Raw genomic sequence first — 26,495 nt, 5'->3', positions numbered from 1 at the left:
AGCGGGCGGGGCCAGTTCCGGCGTCGGGTCTACTTCCGGCGTGGCCCCACGACCTCCAGGGGTGAGGCGGGCACAGAGCCAGGGCCGCGGGGGCAGCGGCCACTCTCTGGCCGCGGTTGCTGCTGCCCTCGGCCCCACGCCCCTGCCCCGCCGCTGCCATGGGCAAGAAGCACAAGAAGCACAAGACCGAGTGGCGCTCCTCGTACGAGGGTGAGGCGGCGGGCGCGCTTTGTGACGCCGGGCCGGGCGGGCGTTCGCGCGGTGGACTGGCGGGCAAGGGTCCCGGGGACGTGCTAAGGAACAGGGCTCGTGTGCTTTCGCGGTGGGCGGGGGCTCGAGTCCGGAGTCTGGTTCACCTCGCAAGTCCTGGAGAGAAGCCGAGCATGTGAGTTGACTTGTGTCCGGATCTCCGGGAGAAGCTCTTACTGCTCTGTCCTCCCGCCTTTCCCGCCCGGTCCTGCAGCAGCTCGTTCGTGTCAGCTGACAAGGGGGTGGACAGGGGCCAGGGGCCTTGGGGATGCGGGATCGCGCGGCGGGGTCCCAGGTCCTGGCCTTGTTGCGCCCCCCTCTCTCTGGCTCCCTGAGGATAATGCAGTGTAACGGGAAAGAGGTGAAGAGGAAGTTGAAGTAACACCCAGCCACTCTCAGCTTTGCTCCACCGTTTTAGCATTCTCCTGCTCTACCTTATGCCTTAGAAGGGCCGGTCCTCCTCTTTCTTGAGCCTTCACTGTAACACCCACACATTGGGCCCACGCCACCCACCTGGGCGGTGTTTTCTCTAAGCATACACCGTGAGGGCCCCGTCTCTGTCTCTACAGAGTATGCAGACAAACCCTTGGAGAAGCCCCTGAAGCTGGTACTTAAGGTTGGAGGAAGTGAAGTGACTGAACTCTCTGGATCTGGCCACGATTCCAGTTACTATGATGACAGGTCAGACCATGAGCGAGAGAGGCACAAAGAAAAGAAGAAGAAAAAGAAGAAAAAGTCAGAGAAGGAGAAATATCTGGACGATGAAGAAAGAAGGAAACGAAAGGTAAATGAGGGTGGTGGCCCCCAAGCCCCTGAGGGTGGGGCATACAGGATGAGTGCTACAGGGCTTAGGAAAGGGGGTGATTTGTTTGCAGCAAAACAGACCACAGAGGTAGTTGCTTCCTTTCTGGTTCTTTGAGCATCACCTCTCCATTGATCCCTGGAGAGGGTCTTTGCAAGGGTGGAGTCTGGAGTGAGAAGAGTCTCTGGAAGAGGGTGTTTCTCTCTCAGCTTTGTGTTTCCCCTTAGAAACAGTTTGTTTAAAACTGTTCGCATTACTCTCACTGCCTTGACTTTGCCTCACAGGAAGAGAAGAAGCGGAAACGGGAAAAGGAACACTGCGACACAGAGGGAGAGGCTGATGACTTTGATCCTGGAAAGAAGGTAGAGGTGGAGCCGCCTCCTGATCGGCCAGTCCGAGCGTGCCGGACACAGCCAGGCAAGTGCTGGCATTTTCAAAGCCTTTCTTGGAATCTTGGAGCTTGTTACTGTGACCTTCAGCTTTGGGGGAGAAGCACAGAAGGAAGGAGCAGTGTTTAATCTTGCAAGGTCTCACACGAAATATAGCTGGGTCTGAGATTCTTTTTTATTGTTGTTATTATTAAAGGAAGGGGTTGACTTTATTGTTGTTAATCCTCACCTTAGGATATTTTTCCATTGATTTTTTTAGAGAGAGTGGAAGGGAGAGGAGAGACAGAGAGAAACATCGATGTGAGAGAGAGAGACATCGTTTGGTTGCCTCCCACACGAGCCCCGACCAGGGCCAGGGATCGAGCCTGCAACCGAGGTATGTGCCCTTTGACCAGAATCAAACCCAGGACCTTTCATTCCGGGGGCCAGTGCTCTATCCACCAAGCCAAACTGGCTAATGTAGGATCCGAAATTCTTGCCATCATCTTTGAACCTCTAGAGCAGTGGTTCTCAACCTTTCTAATGCCATGACCCTTTAATACAGTTCCTCATGTTGTGGTGACCCCCAACCATAAAATTATTTTCGTTGCTACTTCATAACTGTCATTTTGCTACTATTATGAATCGTAATGTAAATATCTGTGTTTTCCGATGGTCTTAGGCGACTCTGCCAGCGGTTCTCAACCTGTGGGCTGCGAGTAGAGCCTAAGACCATCGGAAAACACAGATATTTACGTTACAATTCATTAACGGTAGCAAAATGACAGTTATGAAGTAGCAACGAAAATAATTTTATGGTTGGGGGTCACCACAACATGAGGAACTGTATTAAAGGGTCACGGCATTAGAAAGGTTGAGAACCCCTGCTCTAGAGCATGGTTTGGCCAGCTGCTGCTCCTGGCTTTTTTCTTTAAGCACATGAGCTAAGAAGCTCATCATAGATGGGAGGAGGCTAGTTTTCAATCAGTTATTCAGGACTTCAGAACCTGGGAGCTGTGCTGGCTCCACCAAAGGAGAGCTTCCAGAACCCTCTGATCTGTGTGTGGTCACTTGCCTCAAAGGCTTCCAGATGGTCAGGAAGTTTGTTCTTTGGGGACTTATTTCTTGCTGGGGGAGGTTGGAGGTATTGTATCGCAATCATGGTGGGTGCTGTTTTCTAGCAGTGCCCTCCCCTGTGCGAGTCATTGCCATGGTGAATGGGTAGGACTCGTGGCTGCTGAGCATGTTGAGAAGAGAAGGTCAAGTGCAAACAACATTTCATTAAATGAATGTGTCTACAAAGTTAGTACAGTCACTGGTAATTGCTAGCTTAATCTGACTTCTTCCTTGAGGTCATACACTGGTGCTCCCCCTCTTCTCCTCCCCCCCCCCCCCCCAGTATGTCTGAAGAGCTAATGATCACATGATGCTTTCTTGATCATTCTGAAGAGGGTCACTGTTGGGGACTTGCTGGTCTGCACTCCTGTTGTGCTTCAGCCTTGTTTCCTCAATGGAGAATGGCATTTAGAAACCAAGTCTGGGTCCTGGGTGTAACCCTCAGTGGACAGAGCTAGGAAAGGCCATTTACATACATGCAACTTGTAGAGGGAAACTAGACTGACATCTGTGTTTACATTCACCAAAAACCATGTTTTCACAAGTGTGCCCAGAGATGTAGCTAATAACTGCAGTGCTCACAATAACCAGTGTAGTGTGTATTCCTATCCGCATTTCACACAGGGAGTGCAGGCATATTCAGACATTTAGGACTCGCAAGTGAAATGATAGTTGGTTAATCCAGGATCAACTTCTATATCTAAAGCCTTTGTTCTCCCCTTTATACCTTGTCTGGAATGTAGCAGGCCCTTTGATGATAGGCACTAGAAATAGATGACTGATATCTATGTGTTGTTGTTTTAAGGGATATTGGCACTCGGTTTTGGGGACTGATGTGTGGGTGTCCTTTCTACCCAGCTGAGCTTGAGGGGAGAGGGAGCAAGGCTGGGTCTGGTTTATCTTTGTATCCAGTTCTTCTTAAAATGCTGTGGAACTTGAAACAAATAAGTACGTACTGGAAATTGGAGCTCTCCAGTGAAGTGATATCTAAACCTTTTTGTTCAATTTATTTTTTCTACTTTTTAAATCATCAGCTGAAAATGAGAGCACGCCTATTCAGCAACTACTAGAACATTTCCTCCGCCAGCTCCAGAGGTAAAGAGTGTTTCTAAAGAGCTTGTGCTTGGGGACATTTGGGTGTCCTTCTCTATGTCTGAGGTGTTCTTGCCCTCACTACCATCACATGTGAAGTAGACACTTGCCTTTCATTGGTAATGCCCAGTCTGACTGTGTGGGCAGGCATGTGGGCAATGTGGGGGACTGTCAGAGATGCTATAATGTAGGTGTCTTAGCTGCAGCCAGGGTGCTAGTTTTGGAATTTTTAGTGTATTCAAAAATACCTACCACAGTTTTAAAGAGCACAAATTTTATTTTTTATGGTTAAGAAACAAACTTTAGTAAATTAATATTTTTATTATGAAGGATTTTGTATCATTCAGAAATTTAGGTTTTAGGAGTTTCCAGTTTAAATAAAGATGTTTTTGTTTTCAGAAAAGATCCTCATGGGTTTTTTGCTTTTCCTGTCACGGATGCAATTGCTCCTGGATACTCAATGATAATAAAACATCCAATGGATTTTGGCACAATGAAAGACAAAATCATGGCTAATGAATACAAATCAGTCACGGAATTTAAGGTAAATTAATTTCAGTTCCTAAAACAATTGTTTGGAAGCTCTGTATTAGTTTATGTCCAGTAAATGCTTCATTCATCTTAGGTCATTTCCAGTTGCAAGTTTTCACAGGTTTTTCTGTGTTCGGGTTGAAGTTTCACATAGCATCAAGAAAATGGGTTAGTTGTAATTTTCTTTGTATTTTGTCTAGAACAGTGATTTTCAACCTTCTTCATCTCATGACATGCATAAACTAATTATTAAAATTCTGTGGCACACCAAAAAATATATTTTTTGCTGATCTGACCAAAAAATAGCTATAATTTTGATTCATTCACACCAGATGGCTATTGTGTTGGGGACTGTCATTTTTTAAAAATTCTTTATTGTTGAAGCTATTACATATGTCATTTATTTATTTATTTGACAATCTAAGGGAAAAGAAGTCAGTGCTCCTGGCCAGTGTGCTCAGTGGTTAGAGCATTGGCTCTCGCACGGAAGGGTCATGGATTCAATTCCCAGTCAAGGGCATGTACTCGCGTTGCAGGTTTGATCCCCAGTCCCAGTCAGGGTTGGAAGGCAATCAGTCGATGTGTCTTTCTCACATCAATGTCTCTCCCTGTCTCCACCTTTCTCCTTCCCTCCCTTCCTTCCACTCTAAAAAAATCAATGGAAAGAAAAAACGAGGTCAGTGGCCCTAACTAAACTAGTCAGGTATTGCATGTTTTAAAAATTCTTGCGGCATAGTGTTTGAAAATATCTGGCTTAGAAGCTGGCCCATATGTTACATGCTATTTGAAATGCATTTCCATTTTTTTTTTTTAAGTTCCTGTGTTGGCATAATTGAGACACATTAGGTCAAGCAAGGATGTGTCTTATTTGACCTGGTTCCAGAATGGGTATTTTTTAAAATACAACTTTCCTAATTCTTAGTTTTGTTTTGTAACAACTGGGTTTTATAAAATAATAAATTCTTACATCCCTTGAGTGCTTTGCTCTTAAATCCCTTTCTTAGTATCGGCTGTGAGAGGTAGGAAGCGTGAGGGGAATAAAAACAAATGTTTGGTCACATTGGCAGTAGAGCTATTTAGAAAAGGCCATTAGGCTTCTTTTTTTTAAAATATATTTTATTGATTTCTTACAGAGAGGAAGGGAGAAGGATAGAGAGTTAGAAACATTGATGAGAGAGAAGCATCGATCAACTGCCTCCTGCACACCCCCTACTGGGGGTGTGTCTGCGACCAGGGTACATGCCCTTGACCAGAATCAAACCTGGGACCCTTCAGTCCGAAGGCCGACGCTATACTGAGCCAAACCGGCCAGGGTGCCATTAGGCTTCTTTCTTAGGTCTGTCAACTTCAGAAAAAGCTTGGCTTTTCTCTGTTTACTGGAAACGTCACTGAAAGGGTTTGCTGACCTGCAGAAACAATACGACAGACTAGAAGGAGAGTAGGAGGAAAGGAAAGTTTTCACAGGAGGGTACCCTAACACTCCAGAGGGCAGGTGATAACAGTGATCCATGCCATAAAGTCCTCTGCCTTTTCTGACTAAGGCCCCCAATTTGGTCTCACCCAGTGACAAAGCCACGGTGGGAGCAATGTTCACCCCATCTCTTGTCCTCAGAAAAGTGGGGTTTTTTTTATTGATTGATAAAATTATATGTGTTCTGGGTGTACAATTCTACAATACGTCATCTGTATAATGTATTATGTTCACCACACCAAGTCAAGTCTCCTTCCATCACCATTTATCCACCCTTTACCCTCCTCTACCTCACCCTTCCCCCTTTCCCTCTGGTAATCACCATGCTGTTATCTGTGTCTATGAATTGTTTGTTTAGTCCCTCCACCATTTTCACCCAGCCCCACATCCCCCCTCTCCTCTAACAGCTGTCAGTTTTCTATCTATGAGTCTGTTTCTATTTTGTTTGTTAATTTTATTTGTTAGATTTCACATATGAGTGAAATCACATGGTACTTGTCTTATGGATATGGAAAGAGCATTATGTTAAGTAAAAAAAGCTAGTCAGAGAAAGATAAGTCAAGAGTGTTCTGAACCTGACACAGTTGCGACCTGTGATGGACAGGGGCTTCATAGCCTCAGTTCCAGCCCTCGGGACGCTGGCACAGTGACTTGATAAGATCCCTGAATAACATGTGCTATGTTGGTGTGTGGCTTCAGTGGTCATTGTCCATCTTGCTATCTAATTCACCTGTGATAGCTGTGTGCTACATAATTTAGTTAAGATGTTAAAATACTGATGTTTTAAATGTAAATTGTTCAATAAGACTGTCCATGTTTTAGTTTTTTTCTAATAGCACTAGAATAACTATCTGTAGACAAAATTTTAAATTCCATGGAAAAACCACAGAGATAGAACATATGACTATGTCCACCTCTCAGTTCACCCCTGGACTTTCACTTAACTTAGCTGTTGGTCCTTGCTCCTATTTATGTCTGAGTTCCTCCCCAATAGAGAGGAGCGGGCTGGAGATGGGAATGAAGTAGAGGGAGCCATCATCTTCTTCTCATGAAGTGTGGGGTACAGTAAAGCCTCTATATAATGGACTAATTCAGGCAAGGGGTGTCTGTTAAAGCCGAAAGTCCTTATATAATAAAGCAGGTTTTCAAAGTGTATATGTTAAGAAATTGACAAATTAGTTTATCTGTTTATGTAGATACATTTGTATAATTAAAATTAAGTATGTATGAAAAGTTTTATTTCACAGAAAAGTTTCCTGTATGTATTGTTACAATTTTAAATTTATACTGAATAGGTCTAGTAAGTGCGTGCATTAACCAGTCACTGCAAATAAACAAATGCATGTGGCTGGGTGTGCCTTAGCGCCAGTTGGAGCATCATGGCCTTCATGCTTTAAAACTGCTGCAGAAAGTCATGCCATGGGACGACAGAACCAGTTACCACGAGCAATGCAGTATGATCACGTACTAATCATTTGCTGAACGTTTACAAATGGTGACTCTTGGATTTAACTATTACTATAAATATGTAATATTTATATTGGCAAAATTAGTGTTCTTTCCAACATGTGGCCTATTTGCTAAAATTTGTTAAAATTAACAGTGAATTAAAAACAACACCCTGTTTATTTAATTATAAGCAAATCTTGGTTAAAAGCTTTTTAAAATTAACAGGATGTTCATTTTCAAATATGACATTCGGAACAGAAATACTGTCCGTTAAATCAAGATCCACAAAATCGAGGGTTTACTGTATTATGCTCAAAGAAGTACAGGTTTTGTTTAAAGATTAATGAACAATTACGAAATTTTCTCGGAAAGAGTTTTAAAGTTAATTTTTTAATCTAAGAGCCAAATTAAATTGTTTTTCACTTAATTTCTAGCTCTTCATTTTTGCCCCTTTGACAGGAATCTAAACTCTTTGCTGTTGTCTGGGTGATGTTTCAAACTTGATGTGCTTTTTTTTCAGGCAGATTTCAAACTGATGTGTGATAATGCAATGACATACAACAGACCAGACACTGTGTACTACAAGTTAGCTAAGAAGATCCTTCACGCAGGCTTTAAGATGATGAGCAAAGTAAGAAAGCCACTAATAGCGAGGAGCCACAGAAACGAGAGTTCTCCTCTACGTTGTTTATGCCTAAACAGAAACTCACAGTGAATGACATGCTTCCATCTTTCCGTCACTGGCCACGGCGTGGACCCCTCTGCTCTAGGGTAGACACCCCAGGCTTCCCCCTCCATGTCCCTCTCCTCCAGGCACTCTCCTCTTTCTGTTCCTGCTCCTGCCCTAGCTGTAACGTCTCCGTTAGGATGGGTGGAAAGTTCCGGATCTGTTGATCTCAAGTCTAGGTGTCTCTCTGGACTGCCGCTAGCCTTTTGGGTTTGTTTTGTATGGCTGCCTCACTGAATCAGCCAGGACATCCTGGCCATCCTGAATGGCTTCCCAGATCTGTCCTGTGAGCCATGTTGCATGTGTCACATGTCTAGGACCAGTGCCTTGTGCCTGATGAGCCTGTGGGTGAGGTGCAGCCCTGTGCCCTCTGGCCTGTTCCCTTCTGCCAGCTCTGAGCGCTCACCAGCTAATTTGCTGCACCCTTTGGTGCTGACCCCACGACCACCTCCCGCTGCACTGCATGGAAAATTAGCTGTTAGGCCAGGTGAGGCTGTGGCCATCCCCATCCCATCCCATCGTCATGGCGCCTTGGCTGTGAGGGAGAGGTAAAGTCGTGCTGCTCTGTCCTTTCTGATTCTAGGAGCGGCTGTTAGCTTTGAAGCGCAGCATGTCGTTTATGCAGGACATGGATTTTTCTCAGCAGGCAGCTCTTCTGGGCAATGAAGACACAGCTGTTGAGGAACCAGTTCCCGAAGTTGTACCCGTACAAGTAGAAACTGCTAAGAAATCCAAAAGGCCGAGTAGAGAAGTCATCAGGTAAAGAGAAGTGCACTCGCCTGTGGAGTAGGACGCCCACCTTGGGAAGGCGGGTGCTCCTTGGGAGAGCAGGTTAGGGACACAGGCCTGTGTTTCTGCTTTATCTGGAGTAGCTTAGGGACTGGCTGCTTGTGCAGCCTGGTGGGCGGAGCACAGCTCCTGAGAAGCTTAGGTCAATGTTCGGAGGCACATGACCACCCTTCCTGCCCACCTTGAGAGTTAGGTGACCATCGTGTGTGGGTAATGAATGTCACCATTGTCACTGGAAGGTGTTGGAAGACCATGGGACCTCACAGTCAGTTCTGGGAAGAGTGGTAGTTTGCTGTGTGACCCATACTCTCCTACAGGGAGCACAGTAACTTGTCCTGGAGGAGAGTCAATGTCACACTGACGGACACAGAAGACAAAAGGGCTGAGACAACCCCTGCTGCATGCACACAAGGTTCTGTCCCAGGTGTGACACTGAGCTCATCTGTCCAGCCCTGCAGTATGTCTACTGTCACTGCTGATCCCACATGTGTCCTGTTTATGAGTATTTGTTGGCTCTTTACTTCCAAGAAGCCTTCTTACATGCAGGACACCTGCTGGTGACCTGGGCTTGCCTGTCCCAGGCTCAGGGAACAAAATTATGTCACGTTGGACAGACAACACACATGACAACATGCATTTCTTACTCCTATAGCTGTAAATGCTGGTCCAGAGGAAGGGCCTTGCTATAAGCTCAGGATCCTTAGGCAGGGCTTGATCCCATGGTTTCCTGAAGGGGTCCCACCCACCTGCTTCTAGAACCTTCCACAGCAGAGGCTGTCTCCCTTCGGTGCTGCACCTCTCAGCTTTTTTAATCCAGAACTCTACTGGAACCTGAGGCTGGCCTGCTAAAGTCTTGGGGAGTCCCTTGTGCCTTGCAGTGGGGGCTGCTCTTCAGCCCAGCAAGCAGCCTTGTGTTCCCAGCCTCAGCTCACCACCAGCACCTCAACCCTCCACAGGGTTTTTTTGCCACTTTTTCTAATGGTGCCTTGAATTATGCTTTAACCAGTGAGGCTGCTGTTATGTGATGTTTCTTCTCTTTTTCTTAAAGCAACTGAAACGTAACTGAGATGAGAAACAAAGTTTACTTGGCTTACACTTTTCATCTTCGTGAAAGAAAGGGTTTTGTTTTAAGTGGTTAGAACTAAAAGGAAAGGGAGCAAAAGTGCACTTTGTGTCACTCCTACTGGCCCTTTGTGTGACTCTGGGGGGCAGTAGGGACTGACCACAGAGGGGAGGGATGAGGCGTGTGCCTCCTGGTGACTTGTGTGTGTGTGTTCCTGCCTTGTAGCTGCATGTTTGAGCCAGAAGGCAATGCTTGCAGCTTAACTGACAGCACAGCAGAAGAACATGTGCTGGCCTTGGTGGAGCATGCAGCAGACGAGGCTCGGGACAGGATCAACCGACTCCTTCCAGGTGGCAAGGTAGAGTGCTCCCTGGCGGGTGGGTGTGTTTTCTGCCAGAACATTGACACAGCCGTCAGAATCAAGACATTAACGTCAGGATGTTACAAGTATCTAGTCCAAGCTCCGTTGCTGTCATGGGGTGCCTTTGTCACTGTAGGGTCCAGCTCAGGAGCACATGCTACAATCAGGGTCAGCTCCTTGTCCTCACTGGCCATTGTAGCCACTGGCCCCATCTCATGGAGGCTAAAGGGGTCCTCCAGGAACAGATGCCTGGGTCAGGTGTATGTTACCCTCCATCACACCACGGCTGAGCCTGCCAGCTTCTCTGCTGCAGGTTAGTTCTTTTCCCTGTGTACTTACATCTGTGCCCCTGCAGTCACTCATGGGTCTGACCCTGTGTGCTCACATCTTTGTGTGCCCCTGCAGTCACCCATGGGTCTGACCCTGTGTGCCTGGTGGAAGACTCTCCAGGGGCTGCTGGTCCTCAGGAGGAGGTTGCACCATTCTGTGACCATCTCCTCTCTGACACAAGAAGACATTATAGGCCAACATGTTCAGTAGAAATTGTGCACGTCACATATACAGAATTTAAACTTCCTAGTAGTTGTGTTAACAAGGACACAGGTGAAATTCTAATATATTTTACTTGACCTGATATACTCAACATCTTATTTCAACATGTCTGAACTATTTCACATTTTTTTCATACTAAGTCTGTGAAATGCAGATTGTAAAGAATTTTGAAATAACTTTTTGGATACATTGGATTATATAAATTCTACTGGAGGCCCAGTGCACGAAATTCGTGCACAGGTAGGGTCCCTAGGGGCTGCTGGCTGCCTTCCTTCGTTCAGTGCCACCCCCTGGTGGTCAGAGCATATCATAGCAAGTGATCAAACTGGGGATTTAGCTTGCAATCGGGCATGTGCCCAGACCTGGAATTGAACTGTGACCACCTGATTCATAGGTTGACGCTCAGCCACTGAGCCACACCAGCTGGGCTCTTTACTTATTTTTAACATGCCTGCTAGAAAATTTGAGGTTCCCTGTGTGGCTTATGCTGTTGTTCTGTTGGTGGTCTGCACCCCTGTTGCACTTGAGCTGTGGAATTGGCCATTTCCCAAAGGATCCCTAGTTCCTTAGTGGAGAACAGTGTTCAGAAACCCAGACCTAGGCCATTACATACAGCATTTAGAAGGAACCTAGCCTGATGTCTTTGTTTATATTCACCAAAACCCATGTTTTTATACTGAACCTCAGATGCCATCCAGTATAACCGGGTCTGCTTTATCTTTCTCCTTTTCGGTTTTGTAATTCACAGTGAGAAACCTAACTTGTGTTATCCTTAATACACTTATTTGACCAAGAGTAACCAATTTCACATCCCTTATGCCCTACTCACCCTGCTTGAACCCTGTTTCCCCTTCGGGCCTTGCTGCTCCCATTCAGACATTCAGTCCCTGAATTTGGGCTCCAGCACCTGGACAAGTGGGCACCCTTCTCTATCTCTTCCCCACACACATGACACACAGGTGCCTTCTCTACCTTATTCTCCTTGTGGCATGCAGAGGAGGAGTTGGTCTTATATGGTGGTTGGTTTTTAAATGGAAATAGCTCCCATGTGCTTTAGAGATGGAACCTCTAGGCTATTCGTTGATAACATGACATTCGTTGACCAGTGTCTTGTTCTGATTGTTTCATTGAGGCTTCTAACCTATTGTAAAAGGTTATTACTAGGTAAAGTTTTCTGTTTCAAAAGCTCCTTTTTAGAAGGTATCATAAGGAGCTTTTCTAAGTTCTTTCATTGTATTTGTGTGCACTTTATTTGCAAGTGGGTCTTAAACTCCAGGGGAGGATATGAGAGGGGCCTCTGGTCTTTGTTCATGGAGAAACAAGTGACCATTATGGCCTTTCAGGGTTGTCCAAGCGAGGCCATGCTCCTAGGCCTTTATTTTGTTGGAGCTTCTGTAGAAACCCCAACTGTAGAAGCTCAGGGCTATCACTTCTGGGGGAGAGTGTACTCAGGCCTGCTTCCTTGCAGATGGGCTACCTGAAGAAGAGCGGAGATGGGAGCCTGCTCTACAGCGTGGTCAACACGGCTGAGCCAGATGCCGACGGTGGGTGGTCCTCTCAGGGCTGTTTTCTTCTTAGAGCCTTCATGCGGTTCTAACCTCTATTCCTATTCAGTGATTTTAAAACCTTTCAACCTGTTTGTGATGTCTACTTTCCCTGGAGTGTGTGACACCGGTGGTAAAGTATAGATGAGAAGTCCTGTCAGTTCCCTGTGCCTGCACACCCCCCTCACCACAACACCTGGATGGTAAATGGACTGAGGGTGGTCGCAGTGGGGGCGGAGGTGTTGGCCAGACTTTTCTGACCGAGAGACACTAGGACAGCCAGCAGGACTGCGATTGTGCTCCCACAGAGCGACGGACTTGGGGCTGGGCTTCCTGGTAGTATCTTGAGGGATTCACCTCACAAGTTCACTAAGACCTCCTTTGTCAGAGACCAGAGCCCAACTCTGCCCCATTCTCAGACTTGAAAGAGGTAACTGTCAGCTCAAACACAAGTTTTAGAAGAAAAACCCCAGTTGATGATTCTATCAAGGACAGTCTGGAAGGAGGCATAAATGTTGGTTCCATCCTACCTGTATGATCATTTTTGTAGTCTTGAAAAAGTATTTTTATACTTTTCCATCTGCTTGAAAAAGATTTCAAAGGCTTGTCCTTTGAAGAAAAGCAAAACTCACTTGAATTGAATTCGCACACATGCGCACACACCTGGAAAATGAAATACTTTTCTTGGCCTTGCACCGAGTATAAGCTCTGATCAGTTTCTTTGCTCTTTAGCCAGAATGAGTCATACTGTCCTTCCTAAGAGAATAGATAAGTTGATTAGCAGTTAACTTAGGAAGAGAACATGAGGTGGAGGTTCTGATTGGGGATTTGCAGAACCCTGTGCAAGTCACATGAATAGTGGGTGAATGACAACTTCAGCGTAGGAATGTGCAGTTGGAGGGTGTACGAAGGTGGGGACTCACTGTTGCTATTAGAACACATACAGCATTTCTCAGAGGTGCCGAGTGTTGAGTTTGAAAATGTTATGTTGCTGGTATCATGGTCTGCGAGCTGAAGGTTTTCATTATGTTGACTTCGGGGTAATCATAGAGTGAAATTGGAGTGCAGTTAAGGTTTGAGAATGGTAGTTGGCGTTTGTAAATCTGATATTAGATGGTCTTTATGGAGAGGCCCCAGGCGCTCTCTCCCACACATACCCACTGTGGGTTGGAGAGAGTGCTGGAGGTGTTGTGTGGGCTGGGGCTCCACGAACCGCTAGCTCACAGCTCTGGTCTTCTTGCAGAGGAGGAGACCCACCCAGTGGACCTGAGCTCCCTCTCCAGCAAGCTGCTCCCCGGCTTCAGCTTCACCACTCTGGGCTTCAAAGATGAGAGAAGGAGCAAAGGTGAGTGTGGGGAGGAGCACGGGTGAGAGCGTCACCGCAGGGGATCTTCCTCACTTACCTGTCTTTAGAACTGTATCCCGATTCTGATTTTGAAACCAGTAATAAAGACCATTTGAAGTGATGGTAATAAAAATGACATTGGGCAAGTTCCTCCTTTGCCATTGGTTCTTGACTCATGGCTGGGTCTCAGCCCCGCACTTCAAATTCTCCAGATGAGCTGTTGCCGTGATAGCGGAGACTCTTGGGGCTAGGTGCTGGTGAACTGTGGTGGAAATTTAATTTCCTCCAACAGACTATCCATTCTATCTGCTTGGAGGGGTGGTGATGCTGCCTGCAGCCCAGAGAGATCTGTGTGTGACTGTCTCCAGATAGAATGAGGGAGGGTTTGGTTGCGTTGGCTGCATTTGTATTTGTGGTTGGCTTTCTGGTTTGTTTTGGAGTGTCTGTTAGTATGTGTAGCTGTTTTGTTCCCATGGGGACATTTTGATTATCATACTGGTGTGCTACTAGTGGGGAGAGGCCCAGGCTGCTGCTTCACACCCTTCTGTGCCCAGGACACAGCCTTCCTGGCTCCTGACATCATTCATGCAGAGGTCCCAGCTCATACCTCTTTCAGGGTAGCGACCCTCTGATTCCTGCCCCCCCCCCCCCTTTTCTTAGTTTGTTAATCCTCACCCGAGGATATTTTTCCATTGATTTTTAGAGTGGAAGGGAGGGGGAGAGACAGAGAGAGAGAAACATCGATGTGTAAGAGACACATCAATTGGTTGCCTCCCGCACACGCCCCAACTGGGGCTTCCTGCAATCGAGGCACATGTCTTTGACCGGAATTGAATGTGGGACCCTTCAGTCCTCAGGCTGACGCTCTATCCACTGAGCCAAACTCAGCCTTTACATTTCCTCAGCATGAGCCAGCCTCTGTCGGCCCAGGTCCCAGTGATGTCTGGGATGGGACGTGAGCCGGCACCAGGAAGCCCTTCTACTTGTCAACCTCACTCCCTTACAAACACTGCAGCCATTTGCCATGGAGGTAAAAAGAGGGTTATGAAGTGTTTCTGCTGGTTATGACCCCAAAAGCTTCCAATAGCTCAGCTATACTCATTAGTTCAGCAAGAATTTCATAGAGGAGAAAGGGTGCTGCAGGGGGATGCATTATGCAAGTGAGCAACACAAGGAGAAAGCTGGAGTGCATCTTGTGCCAGATGTAATTTGATGTAAATCTGTTTCTTATGCTTTCCCTTTTTCTTTCACTCTTAGTCACATTTCTCTCAAGTGCCAGTACTGCACTTTCAATGCATAATAATTCTGTATTTGGAGACTTGAAATCAGACGAAACAGAGCTTCTGTATTCTGCCTATGGAGATGAGACGGGTGTGCAGTGTGCGCTGAGGTAAGCTGTGCACAGAGACACGGGCGGGCTTCTTGCTTGCTCTGTGATAGGAGCTATTTTCCTACTGAGCAGTTCAGAGCCCATCTGTAGGCAAATGGAGACAGCCACTGATAGCAGGTTCAAATAGCAAAAATTTCCAAGTTCTTTTCAGTAAACTGTTGTGGTCTGCTGTAGGCTGGTCATGAAATTAGGGTAACTCGGTCACAATTTTAAGAAGGTGGTGATCCAGGCTGTAGTTCAAAAAAGTATTTGTGTGTGTATGTGTAACCACCTGTGTATGTTCAGTAGGAGTTTGTTTCACAATTGTATTGAGATGTGGTTCTTGATGGCTGCATAACAAGCCCCACAGACAGAGCAGTGAACAACTGACATACATTGTCTCCTAGTCCCGCAGGCTGCACGTCTGAGCTGCAGGTGTCAGCAGAACCGCTTTCTTCTGGGGCCTCTGTCACGTCACTCTGTGTGTCTGTGTCCGGATCTCCTTTTCCTATAATGACACCAATCATACAGAGTTAGGGGCCACCCTGAAGACTTAATTTTAACCTAACCACCTTTTTAAAGGCCCTGTCTCCAAAAGCTGTCATTCTGAGGTGCAGGGGGTTAGGGCTTCAACCTATGAATTTTGGGGACTTGGTTCCAGCCCCTAACAGAGACTGGATATTAACATTATAGGTGTAGTACTCTGTTTCTGTAGGACTGTTTTTAGTGTGTATTTTTTGTTTTCTGTGGAAAAATAGAAGTTGGTCACTCTTGTAGAATTTTAGTAATGTTCTATGGAAAAAGTAACTTAGTTTTACTATAGCCTCTAAGAAATTGGGTCTTTTCATACTATATCTTTGTTTTATTTTATAAAGAAACAGAATATATGAAAAATAAAGTCAGCCCCTCATGCAGTAAATGAATACTAGCCCATATTTTTGTGAGAAAAATGAGGAGGAAATTTCTTATAGGAGAGAGTGGTATCATAAGTTGGTGACCCTCTCTTCACTCCTGCTTAACTTGGCAGCATCTCACAGCTCTTCAGGGGCACCAGTCATCTTTTTTTCAGGTAGCACCATGTAGCTGGGCCATGCTTGCTTTCCCCAAGTGCATTCCTGAAATGCATACAGATTCTGTCTGCCGTACAGTGAGAGTCAGCACATGGACACCACTCAAAGGCAGGCAGACAGGGCCTGGCCTTGGTACCAGGGCCTCTTCCTATTAGACGCCCCACACCACTTTCCCCAGACACTTTGTCCTGAGGCACTTTCAGACCCGCTGTGAGTGTTCTGGCCAGTCCCTGAACACTTCTCAGCTGTCAGTGTGGTGGTTTCTCATAAAATGTTTCTCCTGGTAGAGACGGGTGGTGCCGCTTCTGTCCAGCAGCCTCCTGGCTCTCCGGAGGCCTTTGAAGTCTTGGCAGTCCTTTTGAGCCTTTGCCTGGCTTTGATGCTAGGACCATAGGTTTTCCGTTTGCTGCTTCCTTTTACATTTCTTGGTAGTTTTATTTAGTTTTTAAAGCATTCACATGGCCCAAAAATCAAAGTGAAACTAAAAGGTGTCCTTGGGGAGCCTGGCTCCCACAACTGCTCCCTCCTTCTTCAGTAAGAGCTATTTACACTGTGCGTCTCCTCAGTCTACTTGTATTTTAAAACCCAAAACAAATAGGTATGAATGTGCTTTTACAAAGTTAGCGAACGTCATCGTGTGTATGTATACACACTGTTCTTCACCTTGCTTTTAAAAAATTGAGATCTTTCTAACTTTTTTGGGTCATGGACCACTTTGAGGATCTGATGAAGTTTGTTGCTCCATTTCCCATACCTACCACCTCTGGGAGGTTCGCAGCTCTCAGGAAGACCCTCTCATGGAGAAGCGGCTGAGGTGTACTGATGTCACAGGCTTCTGCACAGGACTGCTGGCATTGGTGGCAGCAGAGTCTGGAAGATGAGAGCACATAGCGTTTGTGTCAGCCTGTTCTCTCCTGGCCCTTTCCAGCCTGCAGGAGTTTGTGAAGGATGCTGGGAGCTACAGCAAGAGAATGGTGGACGACCTTCTGGACCAGATCACAGGCGGAGACCACTCCCGGATGCTCTTCCAGCTGAGGCAGGTGGGCTGTGCTGTGGTTCCACTCCTGTAATAGGGCCCATCCAAACAACTGGATTCTCAGGGAAGAATGCTGTTTTTAGGTCGTCCGTTGCAGTTCTTACATTATGTTTCTGTTGGACAAGGCTGGTCTGGATTTTATTTTCTTCTTTAAAAGAATGTTTATGTTCATTTTGGCAGAGTTGTTACTTCTGAGTGACCTGACCTTTTTGATACTTATTTTTCTGCTTAGAAGTTTATGAAAATCGTAAATGAATCTCAGAAACAGTATTTTGAACAAGAGGTCCCAGATACAAACGTGTACAAACTGAATGGCTATTTTTTAGGTATATATGCAAGCCTAGGGTATTTTTACGGTAATGCTTCTGCCAGATTATAGAACAGTGGCTCAGTGCCACATTCATACTGTAGTCACACGTAGTAGTCAAGCATAAGCCCTCTTCCAGGTACCGTACAGGCCGAGGAGAGGGGTGCATGGCCCCATAGCTCTGCCCATCCGAGGGCAGTGGCACCATCAGGCACCCTGACTCTGTCAGAATTCCAGCTGGTCTTGTGCAGCTCTTCCAGGTTAAATCACCAGGCCTGGTATTTTCCTGAGCTGCCCTGGAGACCCAGGGTACGATATCTGACTTTTTTATTTTATTTTATGCCATGCAAAGCTGCAGAAACAAGGTTGGGTGTCCTCTCACCCCTTCATCTGTCTTGCCCCTGGGCTCTCATGGGAATCATGGCTGGTGCTGCATGACTGGGGCCCTCCATGGTGAGTTAACTATCTCAGACTTCCAGCTGTACAGAAGCATCCAGGCCCAGCTCAGATTCACAAAATAGTGGGAACATAATGAACACAGCCCAAGAGTATTATCTTATATAAAATCGTTTGGAAAAACTGATTTTCTGCCTGTTTTGCTTTGCAGAGGAGAAATGTCGCGATGAAGCCATCAGATGAAGTAAAGGTGAGTTCCATGGACATGTAAGTAAAAAGGGTTCTAGGAAAGCAGTTGTGCTCTGCCTTTGAACGGGGATGGTTGAGAAGAGCTTCATGTATTGTCTTATTTAGAAACTGATTAAGTTTCTGATGAGTAAGATTAAGTGGTAGTCTCTTTCTACCCCCTGATTTTTAATGGCTTGGGGTGAGGGATATAAAGCTACAGTACATTCCTCCAAATCCAGACTCAGGATTTCACAGGTACCAGGCAGGGAGGGCCTGCAGCAAGCACTGTCTCTGCAATGGGTTCTTCCAGTCCTGGAAGCAGTGGGTTCTTCCAGTCCTGGAAGGTGTGTGCCGTCAGCTGGATGCATGTGCACTGCACACTTGTGAGAGCAGCTTGTCAGGTCTAGGTCATCGGGACCTCACCAGCGCCTACTATAGATGGTCTCTGTTTGAGGAAACTGTTCGTTGTGATCCCTCCCCCACCCCCCTTTCCTGATTCTTGCGAATGACTTGGAGCACATGTTGGAGCGGACAAGCCAGGACACTGAGCAGGGCGTTGGGGCCTGGGCCACAGTTGTTACCTGGGCTTGGTGGTTGGAGGGCTTGCCTGGGGCAGAGGGATCGGGTACCTGGCAGGTGGGGCTTGTTGAGTGACAGATCAAAGACGGTGACATGGGATCTCCTTGGAGGGTGTGCTGCCCAATGCGGCTGGGTACATAAGGCAGTTAGGGTTCTGCTCAGCGTCTCTGTCCAGTTTTGCAGATGCCCCATGGGGTAGAGTGCAATCCCCACACTCATCTTTAAAAACCGGGAATGTACAGCAAGCTGCCTTGAGCTGAGAACCTGGCACATGCTTCTGCCTTGCTGCCAGGGCCTCCATAGGCAGAGGGTTTCACATCAAGGCCAAGGCAACCCCACAGGCACGGGGGTTGTAGGCCTGGTGTTCCCTCGCTTCTTCTAGTCACTGTGAGCCACGGGGTGGAGGTGGACACCTCTCCCTACTGTTCATGCTGGCGGAGGTCCTGAGTCCTGGGAGAGTGCTAAGGGTCAGTGGGGGGAGCATAAAAGGCATCTGCACAAGCCAGGCCCACAGACTCAGCATCTGTCATGTGGAACTTTTGTTTCTTAACTATTTGGTGAGGAAATTGTCACTCTCCAGGGGTGGGCAAACTTTTTGACTCGAGGGCCACAATGGGTTCTTAAACTGGACCGGAGGGCCGGAACAAAAGCATGGATGGAGTGTTTGTGTGAACTAATATAAATTCAAAGTAAAGGAGCGGAGGGGAGAGCAAGAGAACCCTCCGCTCTTTTGGCTCCGCGGGCCGGATAGAACAGCCGAACGGGCCGGATCCGGCCCGTGGGCCGTAGTTTGCCCACAGCTGCGACTGTCAGTTGGGGAGGGTACTGTCATTTGTCACTAAATTATCTAGTAGTGACTTAGGATTCAGCACCCGTGTAAGAGTGTGCGATTTGGCAGAATTTTGAGGGCCTTAAAATACTAGAGATGACCCTTCAAATATTAAAATATGCTATATGTTAATCCTAAAATTCAAACAGTCTGAGAGAAGCAAATTGCACGGAAGAAAATGTGTGTGTGAGGGGGTAGAGTATTTCTGAGAAGGTGGGGCTGGCCATTTCTGTAACAGTGTAGAGAGTGGGGAATTGACACAGCAGAAGACTTCCAGAGATAAGTTGTGCCCCAGGAGGGCCAGGAGAGTTGGAATGGGGGGTGGGGGTGGACTACAGTGTGTGATCATGGGGGCTCACCTGGAGAAGGAAAGAGAACGTTCTGGAATCTGCTACATTACTTGTTAAGTGAAGTCCCTGAAAGACAGTTGTGGACTTCCCAGGTGCTGTGTACCTACTGGCCTGATACAGAGTTTCTTCCATGTTCCCTCAGCACCTGTCGTCCCCCGAGAGCCAGCAGCCTTTGTGTGTCGGTCTAGAATTGTTGGTCTAGGTCAGTGGTCAGCAAACCCATTAGTCAACAGAGCCAAGTATCAACAGTACAACGATTGAAATTTCTTTTGAGAGCCAAATTTTTAAAACTTAAACTATATAGGTAGGTACATTATTAACTTAATTAGGGTACTCCTTCAATCACACTGTATGTGCGCGCCCGCACGTGGTATTTTGTGGAAGAGCCACACTCAAGGGGCCAAAAAGCCGCATGTGGCTCCCGAGCCGCAGTTTGCCAACCACTGGGTCTAGGTAGTGGCTCACTTATGAGCTCATACTCCGTGGTCACTGGACTGTGGCATGGGCTGGACACTCCTTGGGACTGGGCATGACAGAGCAGGCCTGTCCTGCCAGTGGATGTTCACTGCCCACTTAGTAACACCTTTCCTTTGTTTCCTGTGTCTGCAGTCTGGGGATTCCCTAGGAGATGGTGGCTCTGTGCTGGATTTCATGTCAATGAAGACATATTCTGACGTCTCTTTGGACATCTCCATGCTCAGCTCTCTGGGTAAGTTTTGCTGGGCACATCCCTCCCTTGTAACACTGCAGTCGGATCATCAGGCTCAGCTGAAAGGAAGTGGCCCCTAGTACTGCATTTCCACTTACTAGTAGCCTGAGGGGGGCAGTCCCGGGGGGGCACAGGGCTGGTATAATGCTGCCTGTGCTTGCTCCCGAGAGGGTGGCATAGCCTGGTGAGGTGGCCATAGGTGAGTGCCCCGCTGTCCTCAGGACCACCTTCAGGTGGCTCCAGATGGGGTGCGCCTGGATCTCCTTCCCGACTTCAGGCTCCGTCTTCCAATCGCTGGGTCCTTCATTCTGTTGGTGCAGACACCTGCTGTTAGTGCATTAGTGTGCTTGTGTGCCCACCAGGATGTTTCCTCGTGGACTGCTGACCCCATGCTCCCCCTCCCCCAGTGAAATGCCCTCTGTATCTCATATAGCATTCAATCTTTTGAAATATACTCTGCCATCCCAGCTCCCTGTTGACTAGTGGTATTCGTGATACATCTTCTTCTCTCTTACTTTGGACACACCTATGTTTTCACCTGAGAGCAACTCGCCCCCAGGGACATGTGGCAACATCTAGAGACATGTTCGCTTGTCAAAATTGGGGTGTGGTGCTTCTGGCATCACCTGTAAAGGCTAGAGATGCTGCTAAACCTTCTGAAGCCCAAAGAATAGTCCCCCACAGAGTGACCCAGCCCAGTGTCTATAGTGCCTTATGTTAAAAGTGGGTTTCATCAAACCTTTTTAAGAGCGTAAAGTCAGGTCTTGCTTTGTCATCCATTCTGACATTCTCTGCCTCTTGGTTGGAGTGTGTTTACACCATTTGTGTTTAAAGCAATTGTCAGTATGATTGGATTCATGCCTGCCATCTTGCTTTTTTTTTTCTCATTTTCCCAATATTTGGGGGTCCCCAAGACTACCCCCAGGTTTGGGGATTCCCTAGGACTTAGTATATAGTTGTCCTCACAGTTGTGGTTTATTATAGCAAGAGGACACCGACCAGGCTCCCCAAAGGAAGAAGGGGTGCATCTGGAGACCAGGCACAGCTTCCAGAGCCCCATCCCCATGTGTCTTACGGGATTTACCCAACCCCCAACGGTGATTGCGACAGCACCGCACCTGTGCGTGGCACAGCCCCAAATTCCAGGCTCCCAAAAGGAAAGCAGGTGTTCAGCATCAAGCATGCCTTTGCGCAAAGGCTTAGTCTCAGGGAGCCCTTCCTGTCATTTGGGTGGCAGGAGCCCTCCTGAAATCCTTACTCAGTAAGGTAGCAGTCTAGAGCTGCTGTAATAGCGCTTTCCTACACCAGCCATCCTTTTTTCCTCTGGCTGCGTCAGAAGATTTTCTCCTTATTTCTGGTTGTCAGTAGTTTGGTCATAATATGCGTTGTTTTTCTTTACGTTTATTCTTCCTGGCTTATGTTCAGCTGCTTGATCCTGAAGGTTTAGAGGTTTTATCAAATATGGGAAGTTTAGCTATACTCTGATCCTGCCCATTTGTTGTTGAGTCTATGGTTTGGGCTGTCCCATGCTGCATCCTCAAGGGCACTGGTCATCCCTTCTGCCGTGTTATCCTTCCTGGGGTTTCCCTTCCCAGCCAGCTCCATTCTGCTTTTCAGTGTTGTCATCCCTTTCTCACCCCATGGTCCTGGTTTCTCTGCCTTTAACACATGGAGTATGTACCCAATTGTCATTTTAACACCCTGTATGCTCATTTCTGCATCTCTTCACAATGTTTCTCTCTGGTCGGGCCGTGTTTTCTTGCTTTGTTACCTGCCCGGTGGTTTATTGGTCACATACCTTTAAACTGTGGTGGGCCTTGCTCCAACAGGCTGTTGGGAAACCTGGAGCTATCGGACCCTATCTGGGTTTTGCTTTGAGGAATTCTTTGGGTGGGCACAGATCCTCAGTGTAGGGTGAACGTGGTCCCACCCATAGGCTGTATCCTTCACCTGCTTGGGACACAGATAGTCACACACATGTGTGAGCTGTTGAACTCCCTGGAGGGGCGCAGAGCAGTGCTTGGCCAAGACTTGTGAGTTCCAGGCAGCCTGTCTTCTCCAGCTGGTAGCCCACGGACCGCCTGGCCCTGCAGGTCGCTGCCCTGGCTGTAGCCTGTGTCCAGTCCTGGTCTCTGCAGGCCTCTGTCCCACACATCATCCTGTCTTCTAGCTGTTTGTGACAGGAATGCAAGGCCTCTGTCCATAAGGCCTCTGGCATGGCGCCTGGTTTCTTGTAAGGCACGTTGCCCCTCCCGTCATTCTCCACCCCTTCCACTTGCTCCAACTTTATCTCCCTGTCCTCCAAAGCCTGCCTGTGCTCATCTGGCTTCACTTATGAGGGGTCATTGTCCTGAGTGTACGGGTGACAAGTAGGAGACTGCAATTGCAGACCAGAAGTGCCAGCACTCAGTGCTTGATAGGTGGACCTGTGTCGATGTCTTGTCACCTGTGGGGGTTTTTTTTTTTTAATGTATTTTATTGATTTTTACAGAGAGGAAGGGAGAAGGATAGAGTTAGAAACATCGATGAGAGAGAAACATCGATCAGCTGCCTCCTGCACACCTCCTGCTGGAGATGTGCCCGCAACCAAGGTACATGCCCTTGACCGGAATCGAACCTGGGACCTTTCAGTCCACCGGCCGATGCTCTGTCCACTGAGCCAAACCGGTTAGGGCAGGTTGTCACCTGTGTTTGCACAGGGAAAGTGAAGAAGGAGCTGGACCATGATGACAGCCATCTGAACTTGGACGAGACGACAAAGCTCCTACAGGATCTGCATGAGGCGCAAGCAGAGCGTGGGGGCTCCCGGCCATCATCCAACCTCAGCTCCCTGTCTAACACCTCCGACAGGGATCAGCACCACCTGGGTAAGGCGGCCCCTGGCCTGACCTCTGCCCCAGATCTTTCATCAGTCTGGGGAGAGAGCAGGAGTGCTGGTGACTGTCATGAAAGGCTAGCGTTCCTAGGAGGTTGCAGCTTGTGTGGGCAGTGAGTCCAGGCTCCATCGGGACTTCATCTCCCTGGAGCTTGGAGAGTGGGCCTCCCTGGTCATGTGGGCACTGAGGTGAAGTGTTTGAGTGGAATTCAGTTCGTGTTAGGAATTTGTGGCCTTGGCCATAAGATACTGGCAGTCCATGTGTCGAGGAGTCCTAGGTGGCCGCATACTGAGGCCCTTGGTCAGGAGCAGAAGGAGGCCGAGGCTGCAGACCCTGCAGCCATGCAGAGTTAGACATTGGAGTATTTGTTTCTTTCTGTTGTTCCCATGAATAGTTGTAAAACAGTGTGTTGACAAGTTTATTCCTCCAGGTTCCTTATTTGGGGAGAGCACAGGACCTTCCTTGGCCTTGGTGGGGAGGAGTCCTGTGTTTTTTGTTATTTGTTGTTAATTCTCATCCGAGGCTATTTTTCCATTGATTTTTAGAGAGATGGGGGCTGGGGGAGAGAAGGGAGATACGTTGATTTGAGAGAGACACATTGATTGGCTAGGGATAGAACCTGCAACCCAGGTATGTGCCCTTGACTGGGAATCAAACCCCAAACCTTTGAAATGTGGGCCGACACTCTAACCATTGAGGCACTGGTCAGGGCAGGGCTCCTGTATTTAATGAGTATCATAGCCCTGCCAGGAGGGGAACCAAATATTTGTCTCGTGGCTCCTTGAATGTCTGTGCTACTAGTTTAGTTCCCAGATAGGAATATTGAATTATTCTTTCTGAGAATAATTGGTGGGGGGAAGTAATCAGCTTCAGAGTTTTGGCGAAAACTGTCCAAATAAGGTATTTCTGGTCCCATTAACCTTGTAAGAAACGGCCCATGAAGTAGGTTCCAGGTAGACCCCTAGGTTGGCTCCAGATCTGAGGATCATCCTGGTGGACTCCTAAGGTACACTGGAGCCTGGCGGTGGTTGGGGGACGGGCCTAGGGTTTGTCTGAGGGACTCCTGGCCAAGGAGCCTTTGTTCTTGCAGAAGTCAGGGCCAGCCTCTAGCTTCAGGGTGTTTACAGCCATGTCTGTGACAGGTGGCTCTCTGCCTCCTCCCCAGGAGTGATGGGGGTGGTACCCTGGGCAGGATGAGGGGGTGGCTTGCACCCCAGGAGCCATTCCTCTGGGCTTTGCTAACAGCAGACACGAGATTTGAGCCTGGACCATACAGATCTACTGAAATGTCTTGTCTTTCCCATGCTTGCAGGAAGCCCTTCTCGCCTCAGTGTCGGTGAGCAGCCAGAGGTGACCCATGACCCATACGAATTTCTTCAGTCTCCAGAACCTCCAGCCTCTACAAAGAGCTAGCCTTGTAGATAGTCATTAATTGTTTTTTTGTTTTGTTTTTATTTTATTTTGTTTTTATTTGCATGTACAGAGTTTTTGTTGTGAGACAAAGTCTATCATGTTCCCTTGGGCCTGCAGGAAGCAGTGCAGGGAAGGGGTGAATTGTCTCTGATCATGTCAGCCGCGTGTGGACCCAGTGTTTCTGTAGATAGTCCGGTGAGCCTGAATAGTGGGAATCCTAAATAAAGGGTGTGTAAAGCTGGTGTGGCCTTTCTCTGAGCTTCGTGGTGTCAGTGAAGCCCATCTCTGTGGCGGGTGTGGGCGCCCCCATGTCCCCCACAAGTGGCCTTTGGGAAGCAGAGCCTATGTATTCTTTCCCGCTGTCCCCCACATCCCCGCATTTCTGAGGCAAATCATGGTGGGAGCCATACAGAAGCACTTGGGGAGCCGGCCGAGCACCCTCCTGGCCCTGGACAGGCAGGAGTTGCGTGCAGCTTCCCTGTGCCTAATTCACGTGCCTGAGAAAGTACATTCTTCTGGAAAACTTGGAGGTCAACTGTCCTACCAGTTACGATGAAGTGTTCTGTCCATAAAATGTTTGTTCTGGATATGTTTGCTGGATGCCTGCTTATATTGGCAAAGTATAAAGATCTTAATAAGATATACCAAGAGTGTAATTGTATAGAATTACTTACAGCACTGCTAGGTGTCCACTTTTGTGTGACTTTTCAGTAAAAATCCTTTGTCAGGAGAGTTTGACAGTGTCCGTTCTTCCTGCCATCTCCTCAGCATCTAGCCTGGTTCTCAGCCCTCACAGTGACGTCTGGGGATCACTGCACAACTTTCTGCTTTGTTCCCTTTTTGTGAAAACACAAAATTGGAGAATCGGTTACTTTCCAGGTTGGCAGTCCTAGGGGGAGAATGTGTGTGACTTGGAGGTAGTGGGCCCATGAGCATTGCTGGACAGGGCCCTGCTGGAGAAAGGGAAGCAAAACCTGTCACAAGTGAACCGTCAAGAAGCAGCTGTGGCCCGGCCAGCGTGGCTCAGTGATTGAGCATCAACCTATGAACCAGGAGGTCATAGTTCAATTCCTGGTTGGGGCTCATGCCTGGGTTGTGGGCTCGGTCTCCAATGTGGGGCATGCAGGAGGCAGCCGATCAATGATTCTCATCATTGATATTTCTTTCCCTCTCCCTTCCTCTCTGAAATCAATAAAAATATTTTTTTAAAAAGCAGCTATGACTTACAAGAGCAGAAAGGGAATTTTTTTTTATCATTGCCCAAGGGTATGTATTTATTTGAGAGAGAGAGAGAGAGAAAGAAACATCGACATCTTGCCTCCTATATGCTCCCGACCAGGGATCGAACCCACAACCTAGGTATGTGCCCTGACCAGAAATTGAACCCACAATCATGGTGTATGGAACGATGCTCCAACCAGGGCATCTGGCCAGAGCAGAAAAGAATTTTTTTTAAAGATATTTTTATCTTTAACAATTATCTTTACTTATACTTTGTCAATATAAATTTAGGCCCAGCCCGGGACAAGGCATTTTTGCTCAGAAAGCTGCAGGCCCACAGGGAATGAAGATGAAGGAATCATCAGGACTGGAGGAACCTCTGACCCACAGGCTTCGTGTTTTGTTAAATCTTTTTATTTTGGTAAAATCTACCTGAGAAATTTAACCATTACCCATTGCCAATACACAATTCAATGGCCTTTGCACCTTCACAGTGTTATTTCCACTACCCAAAGGGAAGCCCTGTACCCAGGTGCGTGTGCTCAGGTGAGCTGTGTGTGAGCATCTTTGCCTGGCTGGCCCTGTGCCTACCTCTGCTCCCTCCTGCCCACACCAACCTCCCTCACCTGTAGTGTAGACCCTTACAGTGAGGG

General features: G+C 47.5%; 1 protein-coding gene across 3 annotated transcripts; it reads left to right on the top strand.

Annotated features, from left to right (window-relative positions):
• Positions 1-16: 16 nt before the first annotated feature.
• On the top strand, positions 17-25,352 carry BRD9 (bromodomain containing 9). 3 transcript variants are annotated; one of them, XM_080682122.1, is made up of 16 exons: positions 17-210; positions 819-1,033; positions 1,336-1,468; positions 3,570-3,630; positions 4,027-4,171; positions 7,599-7,709; positions 8,452-8,564; positions 9,883-10,015; positions 12,039-12,114; positions 13,358-13,459; positions 14,717-14,849; positions 16,827-16,938; positions 17,849-17,887; positions 20,233-20,332; positions 23,032-23,199; positions 24,521-25,352. In XM_080682122.1, the coding sequence occupies exons 1-16, from the start codon at positions 159-161 to the stop codon at positions 24,619-24,621; spliced, it is 1,794 nt and encodes a 597-aa protein (XP_080538248.1). In that variant the 5' UTR covers positions 17-158; the 3' UTR covers positions 24,622-25,352. The 3 variants fall into 3 exon arrangements, with proteins under 3 accessions (XP_080538248.1, XP_080538247.1, XP_080538246.1); XM_080682121.1 differs by having other exon boundaries at positions 8,449-8,564; XM_080682120.1 differs by having other exon boundaries at positions 8,389-8,564.
• The last annotated feature ends 1,143 nt before the right edge of the window (positions 25,353-26,495 follow it).

The sequence above is a fragment of the Plecotus auritus genome (genome assembly GCF_963455305.1).
Source record: "Plecotus auritus genome assembly, chromosome: 7".
In the NCBI taxonomy this organism is placed as follows: Eukaryota; Metazoa; Chordata; class Mammalia; order Chiroptera; family Vespertilionidae; genus Plecotus; species Plecotus auritus.
Note: the sequence above shows the minus strand (reverse complement) of the source record. Positions and strands in the feature narration are given on the sequence as shown.

Bases quoted from the DNA above. Each gene is read 5' to 3' on its own strand.
- BRD9 (XM_080682120.1), top strand. From the start codon at position 159: ATGGGCAAGAAGCACAAGAAGCACAAGACCGAGTGGCGCTCCTCGTAC. The intron at 1,469-3,569 runs GCAAGTGCTGGC...TTAAATCATCAG, and splicing joins AGCGTGCCGGACACAGCCAG to CTGAAAATGAGAGCACGCCT. The intron at 20,333-23,031 runs GTAAGTTTTGCT...GTGTTTGCACAG, and splicing joins CTCCATGCTCAGCTCTCTGG to GGAAAGTGAAGAAGGAGCTG.